Consider the following 11192-nt stretch of genomic DNA (forward strand, 5'->3'; position numbering starts at 1 on the left):
CCACGTACCCCGAGGCACCAAGGCACTCACAAGGAAGAGGTCAGAAACAGCCACGCAGAGCCCACAATTTATTACTGAGGTTTTCCAAGATGGAGGCAGGGAGAGCCTGTGCTGGCGGGGGGCCTCCTCCCCCTGGGGCTCTGGTCCTTGCTGACCTCCAGCCTGAGCCCAAGCCATGCACTTTGTGGCAGGACACACAGATGTGGCACAGGATGACTGGGAACCTGCGGTCTCCTAAGGCAAAGAGCAGTGGCGTGTGGCACTCCTCAAGACCCCGTCCTACCTCCTAAGGCTCCCCAGGCTCCCGGGTCCTTTCTCAGCCGCTGTCCTGTGCAGGGGGGGGAACCCAGGGACTACCCTGACCAGGACCCAAGTTGGGGCCAGTGGGAAAGGCGAGAGGTAGGCTGGAACCCCGGACAGGGGCAGGGTCGGGTGGTGAATGGGCAGTGGTGTGTCAGGGCTGAGTAGAGGACCCCAGGTTGACTGGAGCGCGAGGCTACACAGGGGACAAGTTGGGAGGTGATGGTGCCCCCCCCCCCCCCCCCCCCCCCCCCCCCCCCCGGCAGAGAGCAGTGGCTAGAGTGGCTGAGGTCAGCAGGAAAACTCTTCAGGCCCACGTCTCACTCTGGAAGCGCAGTGTCCGCTGGAGTCTGGCAAGGTAGTTAGCGGCATCAGGGCCAGAGAGCCCCCCCTCCTCCTGGAAGACGGACACTAGGGCTTCCAACACATCTGCTGGCATGCACTTGGCATTGCTGGAGGGACAGGCCAGATGGGCTCAGTGTGGCTGGGACCCCCCTTAGGGCTGGCTCCCACCCCACCCAGCAGCCCAGGCTCACCCTGCCAGATAGAAGTAGGCACCCTGGCGGTCCAGCAGGTCCCACACCAATGGCCCGAGCTCGCGGAGCCGGTGCTGCACATATATCTTCCGCTCCTATGGGGAGGTGGCAGGGCATTGGAGGTGGAGGTGACACTGCATCCTGGCCCCTGCCCTCCCAGCATACTCACCTGCTCCCGGGAGAAGGCTGTGAAGAGCATCAGGTAGCCCTTCCTCTCCAGCTGCAGCCACTCCGCCTCCCAGTAGAAGTCCTGGTCCCGCCAGCGGCAGCCGAAGAACAAAAAGTTTCCTAGGGGAACACAAGGTGGCCTCAAGGCTTGGCCGAGTCAGCCCCAGCTGCCATCCTGCCCTGGGTCCTGCACACTCACCAGTCTGATCCCGGGCCACTCGTTCCTGAATGGCTGCTCGGAAAGGGGCCACGCCGGTGCCAGGGCCCACCATAATGACAGGTGTGTCTGGTGTCTCTGGGAAGGTCAGGCCCCCCGGCCGCACCCACAGGGGCACATAGACAGGTCCTGCGGCAGGAGATGGGAGGCATGAAGAGGCTCCAAGGACCAGGCACCAGCCCAGGACTGGCCATGGTACACAGGGGAGAGCAGAGGCCCAGGACCCAGTCCTCCATCCCCTCCCTCCTGAAAGCAGGGGTCACCTTGCCCAGGATCCAGAGATGCCAGCCAGGAGGAGCAGAGGCCCCGGCGAGGCTCCTTGAGGCGGGTCTGGTACTGTACCACAGCCACGAGGATCTGCAGCCTCAAGGGGTGAGCCTGGGGGAGGGGATGGTGGGTGCCCTGCTCCACTGGGCCATCCCTGCCAGCCACCCAAGCTCCAGGTTCCACCCACTTCACTCTGGGGTGGTCCCAGATGAGGAGTAGATGTTGAGGGCAACCCCCTGACCTATACACCATGCCCAGCAGCCTAGCCCAGCAGTCCCAGGCCCCACACCCCTGAGGCTGGCCCTGGGTGCTATCCCCACAGGCCCTCACCAGCAGAGAAGAGGCAATGGAGAAGGCCCGTGGGCGGATCAGGGGGATGAGGTCCAGGAGGTAGTCTGCGGGGATGGCTCCTGCCGTGTGCGGGAAGTCACACAACACCTGGGCAGAGATAGCCTTAAGTGGGCTGTGGCCAGCATGGCCAACACAAGGCTGAGACTCAGGGCCCTGGGCCTGCCCGCACCTGCCCACACTTGCTCACACCTCCAGGATGGTCCTTCGAGGCCGGTTGCAGTACGAGTACAGCTCCTCCTGACCTTGGGGGGAACTGAGCTGCAGCAGCTTCTCCCGCTCCAGCTCATGGGGAGACAGACAGGCCAGGAGCTCGAAGAAGGAGCGGCGGGGCACTCTGGCAATGTCCAGGTAGTGGGCCACCAGGTGCCTCACCGAGCAGGGCTGGGGGAGTTGTGCAGGGCAGGGCACACCTGTAGGAGGTGGCAGGGACATGGGCAGGGCTGGGCATGCCCGCAGGCCGCTGGGCCCCGACCCTCGAACTCCCCTGGCCCTGGGGCCCCCCCCAAGCCCTCGGGCCCCCTCCATCCCTTCCCCCACTCCTCCCCAGGGCTCACCTGGCTCCCGGGGCTGCAGGGTGAAGTACTGGTCGGGGTCCAGGCCCAGTGCCTGGCAGAACCGCCAGAGGTCGCTGGCCCGGTTCTCGGGCTGGATTAGCACCACATCACCTGCTGCAAAGCTGTGTAGGAAAGCCACTGGGAAGAGTAAGAGAGGAGCGGGCAGGGCACGGAGTTCCTGGGGTGGCTGCACAGGGAAGGATGGCGGGGCTGGGGGTCCCTGGATGCAGAGTCTCCCCGCTGCCTGGCCCGCACCCCTCCACCCTGCTGGCCACACTCTCTCCAGCTTTGGGGGAGGACCGGCCAAGCCCCTGGCCATGGCCTCCAGCCCCCCGGCCCCCTGGCATCTCAGGCCCCTCACCTGAGCCTGGACCCCGTTATGTCAAACTCGATCAGTCGAACATCTTGGAAGTGTGAGGGGCCAGTGACCCTCTGGTTGGTGACCATGGGTGCCAGGAAGGGCTGCCGCTCTGAAGGGGGGCCTTGAGGATCTGTGCTAGCCCCATGCTGCTCCTCAGAGCACGTCCTGGGGGCCTCCAGAAGGAAGTGCAGGGTGAACGTGGAGGGCAAACTGTGGAGAGGGCACACTGGGTCAGGCCGCCAGCTCTGCAGCCGGGCTGCTCTGCTGCACGTGTGGCCCACACTCACGGGACTCCGGTGGGGATCACGCCAAGGTCAGGGGGCACAGGGTACAGCCACAGCACCTTCTCCCACAGATCGTGCAGCCAGGGGTCCACAGCTGCATCAGGCCTGGGGAGAAAGCACGTGTGCGCTAGCCCATGGGGCCCTGTTTGTGGCTGGACCCCACAGGAGGGCACCCCTTTATCCCACTCACCCCAGCTCATGCTGGTCATCGCCCAGGCACAGAGGCAGGAGGGCACTGCCCCCAAGCTGCAGCAGCCGACGGTACAGCTTCTTGGCCACAAAGTTGAACCTTGGGGTGGGTGGTTGGGGGGTGTGGAGAGAAAGGCTTGGGCAGGCTGTATCCCTGGGCTGGAGGACAGTGAAGGGGAGGCAGCCCATGCCAGATCCTGGGCCTTGCAAGACAGCTCCTCCCAGGGACCGTGGTCAGCAAGAGGGCTCCCACCCACCCTCGGGCCTGTGTGCATACCAAGCATGTGTGCGTATCAAGCATGTGTCTCTGTGGGGCACAGAACAAAACTCCCCAGGAGAGGTGTCACACTGCCACCCATTCCCTGTCCTCCTCCCACTGGCCTGGCTTTGTAGGTGGCCCCTGCGCCAGACCTGATGACACACATACCCCCGTGGCTTTCTTAAGAAATCACACAAAGCAAAACTACTCTTTGCTTAGAACGTAGATTTGTCCTGAAAATTGGAGAGAAAACAAAGCCGAGGTGGCCACACAACCACACCCGGGGATGTAGCGGTGGTGGGGGGACTGGGGGTCCTTTTGTGCTCCTGGCTGGTTCCCACTGTGCCTCTGTTCCCACTGTGCTCTCTGTGCCCTTGGTAAGCCCAAGTATCTCCTGGCTACATGAACGTAAACGTGGGCAAAGAGCCAGTCGGCCTTTGCTGCCCCAGGTCACATGTCCTCTGACGCTGCATGAGACCCCAGACACCCAGCTCCACACATCACCTCCTGCTCTGGAAGGCACCTTGGGTCCACTCCTGAGTTTGGGCCGCACTTTGCCGGCCTGCCAGCCATCTGTCTATGCTCTGCCTACCCTGCAAACCCCAATGCTCCCTGGTGGTCCCCTCAGAAGCAGGACGCACAGCCCGGCCACGGCCCAAGGTCTAGCAGAAGCCCCCGGGCTGAGTCACCTGTCCCTCTACCAGAACGCTTTGTGCTCAAGCCCACGGCCAGGCCTTGCAGGCCAGAAGCTCTCCCACCCCTACTCACTTGGCATAAGAGGAGTCCCCGAGGCCCAAGACAGCGAAGTCCATCTGACAGAGGGAGGTTGATGGCAGGTTCTTCCGGAATATGAACCTCCAGAAGTTCTACAGCCAGAAGAAAACAAGTTAGAGGCGGTGGCACCACTGGGGTCCCAGGTTGGGGTAGAAAATTGTAAATAAGAAAGTTGCGGGCAGGGATCCCTGGGTGGCGCAGCGGTTTGGCGCCTGCCTTTGGCCCAGGGCGTGATCCTGGAGACTCGGGATCGAATCCCACATCAGGCTCCCGGTGCATGGAGCCTGCTTCTCCCTCTGCCTATGTCTCTGCCTCTCTCTCTCTCACTGTGTGCCTATCATAAATAAATAAAATAAAATTAAAAAAAAAAAAGAAAAGAAAGTTGCGGGCAGCCCTGGTGGCGCAGCGGTTTAGCGCCGCCTGCAACCTGGGGTGTGATCCTGGAGACCCGGGATAGAGTCCCACATCGAGCTTCCTGCATGGAGGCTGCTTCTCCCTCTGCCTGTGTCTCTGCCTCTCTCCCTCTCTCTCTGTGTGACTATCATAAATAAAGAAAAATTAAAAAAAAAAAAAGATTTATTTATTTATTCATTCAGAGAGAGCGAGAGAGAGGCAGAGACACAGGCAGAGGGAGAAGCAGGCTCCATGTACCGGGAACCCGACGTGGGATTCGATCCCGGGTCTCCAGGATCGCGCCCTGGGCCAAAGGCAGGCGCCAAACCGCTGCGCCACCCAGGGATCCCCTAAATAAATCTTTATTAAAAAAAAAAAAGAAAGAAAGTTGCCCCAGGGGCGCCTGGATGGCTCAGTCAGTTGAGTGTCTGATGGTTTCAGCTCAGCTTGTGATCTCAGGGTCATGGAATCGAGCCCCACACCATGCTGAGCTTGAGTCTGCTTAAGTCTCTCTCTCTCTCAAATAAATAAATCTTAAGAAAGCAAGCAAGCAAGCTGTCCTAGAGAACGTGGTGCTCCACCCCTCCCTGGGCAGTAGGCTGGGAGAGAAGGCTGTGGAGTTGATGCAGGGAGGCCACCACTGACACCTGTCCCACAGCTTTCCCCTCCCTGGGGTGGGGGAAGTACCAGCTCCTGCTTGGGTCTCCCCAAGGGATGGCCTCCACCTTCACACTGAGTCCTGTGTCCTGAAGGCCAGCAGCTCCTCTGGGGCCCTAGTCTCACCCCATAGGTGGGAGGTGGTTTCTCTCCTGGCCCTGAGCCTCCACCAGGCAGTGTTGCACTCGCTGCTTTCCCAAGTCACCGTGCTGGCTGAAGACCTCTAGCTGTGCCTTTCCCCAGGGCACCGTCACCCCCACACATCTGGCCATCCTTGAGGCCTTATCCCCAGTCCCCCAAAGTCACAGCCCGGTGCCTGACCTTTCCACCCAGGGGCCCTCACGGAGCACGTCCTAGGCGGCGCTGGGCCCCAGCCTCCAGAAGCACTTTTCCAACACGGTTCTCCATCACCTTCAGCCTGTGACAACCTGAGTGCCATCCAGGACATTAGCTGTACACCGCCTCCTCTCTGCTTTAGATCTCTATAGGCAGGGGCCCTGTCGGGGTGCTGCTTTGCCCCCTCGCCACCCTAGGACTGTGCTGCTTCAGCCACCGCTGGGGACACTTGCCCCCCCCTCCAGGGACCCCTGCGCACTCCCCCTGCAGAGGCCCAGTGATGGTACTTCCCACCACTCTTCGGCCGCAAATGCCCGGGTCCACCCTTCACAGTGACTGGCAGGTTGCTTCCACAGGGAGCTGCCTTCCCAAGGAGCTTGAGGCCTTGCCCCAAGCCGGTCCAGCCAGGCCACTGGTGCCAGTGTCCTTGTGTCCTGCTCTGTCCCCAAGAGCTGCAAGCCAGCACATTGTGCCTTGGCTGGAGCCTTCCCCTGTAGGTGGGCCCCTCCCGCCCCAGGACGATCTCTCCCCACTCCATGGCCCACATGTGAAGGTTACAGTTCTGAAAATGATCTCGGGGTTTTGATTTGATTTGTTTCCTAGAACATTTTTTTTTTACCAGACTTGCCAGGATGTTTCAACGTCACTCTCATCTTTTCAAAATTTCCCAAGCATTTCCTCTGCTTCTGGCTTCATGCTGTTTTGTGTTCTTGTCCCATGGGTGCCAAGTTCTGGGGGGCCTGCTCCGTCCCTGTTCCCCCAGGTTATATCTGGGTTTCTTGCAGTGGTGTCTTTCTGAGGCTGTGGTGGTTCTTTGTGGCCTATTTGTAGTTAAGAAGCTGACGGGAAACCATGAGCTCAGGCCTGTCACCCACATAGGTCTTCCAGCCAGGATCCTGCCGGGTCTTCCACTCTGGTGACTTCCTTTCCCTACACAGGGGTCCCCTCTGTGCAGCTGGTCACTAAACCGGGTCTTTAGCAGGCGTCATGCCCCCTCCTCCATGTCCCTGGGACCTCAGTCTGCAGCTTCTCCAAGGAGCCTCCAGGCCCTGCTCTGGTTGGGGAGGGCCCCCTGCTGACCACTCCCATGGTGGTGTCTATGCCTGCAGTCATCCGGGGATGATCTTCGCCCCCTCCTGCTGACATCCAGCCTGTATCTCAGCCCAGCTCGCCTCAGCAAACTCTGTCTCCTTTCCCCTCCCAGGCCCTGTGTCCTGAGCACCCACCCTTCTGCGTCTGATCCCCTCACATTTGCCTCCTCTCCTGTGCCTCTTCCTGTCTAGGGAGACCCCTCCTGACTGTGCTAGGGTCTCAGCCCCAGGTGTCCTACTCTGTCCCTACAGTGACCTTGCTCTTTAATCTTAAGTCTCTGGCTGCCCCCGTGCTCTGCACCTCCCCTCCCAGTATATAACAGCTCTCTCTTATCTTAGTAATACTTTCTTTCCAACCCCTTAGCCCCATTCACAGCCAGAATCTTTTTTTTTTTTTTTTTTTTTGGTAAGTTCCACACTGGGCACGGAGCTTGAATTCAAGACCCCAAGGCTGTGACCTCAGCTGAGATCAAGTTGGACGCCTAATGGACTGAGTCCGCCAGGCACCAGTTCGTTCAATGCAGATTTTCTACACTCACTCACTGGTTGAGCCTGTGACCCTCTTCACTCCCTGTGAGTTGCTGAAACTGTTTTCCCCACGGTCACGATCACAGTTCCTTTGTTGATAAACCCGACTAGTGCCGCTCATGCCTTCTCTCACTTCATTTCTGTGCAGATTTGGGTGCTGCAAACCCTCTTCTCACAAGTCACTTCTGTGCCCCTGACCCTCTTGACTGTGTGGGGGCCGCTTTCCTGCCCTGTCCTCCTCCACCTCTCACGGCCTTGGTGCTCAGGGCACCTTGTCCGAGGTGTGTCCTGGCTCACGCCTCACCCAAGATCCTTGCTAGATCTCCACACGAACCCTGCATCTCCACCTGGACAACTTCTAGCAATTGGCCTTCCTGGTCCCTCTGTGCACAGAACTGCCATCCATTCTGGTCCTCCAGCCTGAACCTGATTCCATGCTCTCTGGGTTCTACCTAACATCTCAGGAACACGTCTATTTTTCCACTGCCTGACATCATCCTGGCTCAGGCCACCAGCCTACTGCCCGCAGGGTGCATCCTCTGGGGTTCTTGCTCTCCTGTACCCTGCCCTCCCCATTAGCAAGTGGCAGTTTTGCTGGAATACAAATGTGCCTGAATCACCCAGTGGATTGCATGGCTCCTCACCTTGAGTCGTCCACCTTACTGTGGCTGCTGGGCTGCTTGGGGCCGGCCTGGCCTCCTGCGTCCCTTCTCTCCTCCCACCGTCGTGCTCTCCTTGGCACTGTCACACTGAAATGCGCTTCCTGGTCTTCCCAGACATAGTCTTTCTCCTCTGCACAGGCCAGCCCCACTTCCCCCTCAAGACTTAGCCCTACAAGCCTTCCTTCCAGAAAGCTCTCCCTAAGGCCCCAGGTTGGGCTAGAAAGTTTGTATTAATGCCCCATGGCATCTGGCACTTTCCCTGGCAGCATATATCTCCTAGTATCATAACTGCCTGTGAAAGTTGTTGCTTTTGCTCTATTGTGAGCTCCACGAGGACAGAAATAGGTTCAAGGCTGGATGCCCAGCCCTAGATCATGCTTGGAATACAGTGTATGCTCAAGAATGTTGAAGGAACTGAAGAATGTTCTGGTAAAGCTCTGGTTTTGAAATACACACATAGACCACCTGATCCATACACAGCCCTGGAGAAAATATTAAAGGTTAAAATGCAGAAGAAGGCTACTTGGTGCCCGTGAAGAGTTTATTAGAGAGGACAGCTAAAGCCTCCAGCTCCACCCCAGGACACCCTTCCACATTCAAAGCTGACAGCACCTATGGGAGGGCAACTGTTTATTGTGCTTATGGGACACTCGGGCAACGAAAGGACAGTGAGGGTCCAGGGCAGCAATCTGAGCTCCACGAAGAAGCCAGCCTTACCTTCATGTTGTCGGGGGGTTCTCCTTGGCCTGCAGTTGCACAAACAAATACCACCAGGGGCTCATTAATCAGATTCACCTCAATGAAAAGACACACGTGTAAGGCCTCAGGCTGTAAGGACCAGGCCCCCTCGCCGCCACTCAGGCTGCTGGAGCAAGAGGCCTAAACCTGCTCGGTCAGGGTCCACCCTCACACACCGCCCCCCCCGCCCCCGCCCACTCGTCGCCGACCCCCGGCTTCCCGCGCCCTAAGTCCACCACGAAGGCAGGGCCCGCTGTCGGCTAGGATGCGGCGCCCTGACGGTCCAGGCCAGCTGGGTCTGCACGCCGGGGCCGCGGGGGGCCCTCACCACCGAGTACGAGTCCAGGGCCTGCACGCGGCAGTCGAGCCGCCGGCGCCGAGCGTCGCGGCCCAGCCTCTCAGCCACATCCTGAGCCGTGCCGGTCTGGCTGCCGAAGAGCACCAGAAGCCCCGGGCTCGGCATCTGGGCGCGCCCGGAGAGCCCTGCACCCGGGAACTCAAACGGCGAGCAGGTCCCGCCAGCCCGGGCAGCCGGGATCCTCGGGGACTTCCGACTTCTGGTGGCGTCCGGAAGTGACGCACTCAGGACGCGCCCCGCTGGGCATGGCGTCCGAGAAAGGCAGGCGTCCGTTAGCGGCCGGTACTGGGTCCCGGACCGGGGCCGGCGTGTTGGCGCCACGCCAGGGCCGAAAGCGGAGACAGGCAGAACCACTCGCTGTGTCCTGCTCGCCGCAGCAGCGACGGCGGCAGGTGCCGGCGAGCCCCGCGGGGAGAGGAGGAGCAGTCTCGTGGGTGAGACGCTCGGCCGGGCCGCGGCCCGCGCTAAACCGGCGCGATGCTCTTCTCCCTCCGGGAGCTGGTGCAGTGGCTGGGCTTCGCCACCTTCGAGATCTTCGTGCACCTGCTTGCCCTGTTGGTGTTCTCTGTGCTGCTGGCGCTGCGGGTGGACGGCCTGGCCCCTGGCCTCTCGTGGTGGAACGTGTTCGTGCCCTTCTTCGCGGCTGATGGGCTCAGCACCTACTTCACCACCATCGTGTCTGTACGCCTCTTCCAGGACGGAGAGAAGCGGTTGGCTGTGCTCCGCCTCTTCTGGGTCCTCACGGTTCTTAGCCTCAAGTTTGTCTTCGAGATGTTGTTGTGCCAGAAGCTGGTAGAACAGACTCGGGAGCTCTGGTTTGGCTTGATCACGTCTCCGGTCTTCATTCTTCTGCAGCTGCTCATGATCCGTGCCTGTAGGGTCAACTAACCTCGCAGAAAGGCGGGAGAAAGAACTCTGGGTAGCTTGGATGCTGGACCCCGAGCTGAGGCCCTAAAGGGGCCTTCCACCGTACCAAAGGAGAAGTCTGGGTCTGAAAGCAAAGCCAGCTGCTGCTCTGGCGAGTGCTCAATTTTCTCTATACCAATCGTCTAAAATTGTTCCCTCAGCAAAGCTAAAAAGAGCAGCCTTGATCCTTAAAATGTATTTCTGGTTATTTCATGTTTTGAATAGGTATTCGCGAGTTGAGATCCTGAGAAGGACCCCACACCAGACATTACAGAATTCCTTTGACATTTGGAAGCTACATATACTTAAAATGTCCTGATGGGCTCAGAGTATTTTCCTGGATCTTGGGGAAGTACTCCATATGCAAAAGCTGCAAAGCTGGACTTGGGGATTTCCTCTGCCCAGCAGCACTAACCCAAGAGCTCACTGCCCCATCTATCCAGACAAGACTTACCTAGATGCTTGAGCTCTAAAAAATGTAAACAGGCTTGTGTCTCCTCCCCTGAGCCACTGGGGAGGATGGCCCCTTCTTCATTCCAGCCCAGGCAGATAGGAGTATGTTGAATAAGCGTGATTGGGACCCTATTTGGAGATCTGTTGCCTGAAGGAACTTTGCTTATAAAGCACTGCTTGGCTTCTATCCCAGCCGATTGCATTGTCCACAACCTTTCCACCACCTTGTGGCCAGCACTGTTAGCACACCTGAGACAGATTTAGGCCTCCCTAAAAAAGGGACTAGAGGAACAGCTCTGATGCTCCTAGGCTGGGACCCGCAAATGGTCTTGGCCCACGTTTGTGGGCCTGGAGCCTTTTTTTTCCCCCTAGGGTCTTTAATGCCAGTTAGGTGCCAAATGAGAATGTCTGCTGAGATAAAAATAAAATAAGAATGTTTTGCTGAGATGTGTAGTGGTTGCCTGGCCTCTTGAGGGTGAAATCCGATGAATGCTGAATGTTCCCCCCATGCATCACGTAGCTGGTTCCAGAGTTGATTGTAGGAGACTGGAATGCACTAGAACTTCACTGGTGGGTGGGGGCGTTCCCTCAGAGAAGCTTGTCTTCCTTCCTGGGGAGCTGAGGTGAAGCAGCATAGGGTTGAGGACCTGTTGAATAGTTTGTGTGACTTCAGAACCTTGTCTTCCTGCCAGTGCATGGTCTTTATAGGCCGTGCTGTAGAGCAGGGGTCACAAACTATGGCCTGAGGCATGTTTTTATACTGCCCATTTGCTGAGAGTGATTTTTACATTTTCAGGGGGTTATAAAAAT

The 11192-nt window shown here is 58.7% G+C and overlaps 2 protein-coding genes across 5 annotated transcripts; one reads left to right on the plus strand and one right to left on the minus strand.

Annotated features, from left to right (window-relative positions):
- Positions 1-35: 35 nt before the first annotated feature.
- Positions 36-9128, minus strand: NDOR1 (NADPH dependent diflavin oxidoreductase 1). 4 transcript variants are annotated; one of them, XM_025987880.2, is made up of 15 exons: positions 8994-9128; positions 8645-8722; positions 4255-4352; positions 3229-3327; positions 3042-3143; positions 2755-2964; positions 2394-2515; positions 2029-2249; positions 1819-1926; positions 1485-1599; positions 1204-1350; positions 1006-1124; positions 837-931; positions 625-650; positions 36-234 (listed from the first exon to the last, which is right to left on the minus strand). In XM_025987880.2, exons 1-15 carry the CDS (start codon positions 9126-9128, stop codon positions 41-43), a joined length of 1869 nt encoding a protein of 622 aa, XP_025843665.2. In that variant the 3' UTR covers positions 36-40. The 4 variants fall into 4 exon arrangements, with proteins under 4 accessions (XP_025843665.2, XP_025843664.2, XP_072604122.1 ...); XM_025987879.2 differs by having other exon boundaries at positions 625-752; XM_072748021.1 differs by lacking the exons at positions 8645-8722; positions 8994-9128 and adding an exon at positions 6266-6394 and having other exon boundaries at positions 625-752.
- Positions 9129-9500: 372 nt separating this feature from the next.
- TMEM203 (transmembrane protein 203) lies at positions 9501-10827 on the plus strand. Its single transcript, XM_025987882.2, has one exon. The coding sequence runs from the start codon at positions 9501-9503 to the stop codon at positions 9909-9911; it is 411 nt and encodes a 136-aa protein (XP_025843667.1). The 3' UTR covers positions 9912-10827.
- Positions 10828-11192: the final 365 nt, after the last annotated feature.

Source organism: Vulpes vulpes, chromosome 2 (genome assembly GCF_048418805.1).
Source record: "Vulpes vulpes isolate BD-2025 chromosome 2, VulVul3, whole genome shotgun sequence".
Classification (NCBI taxonomy): Eukaryota; Metazoa; Chordata; class Mammalia; order Carnivora; family Canidae; genus Vulpes; species Vulpes vulpes.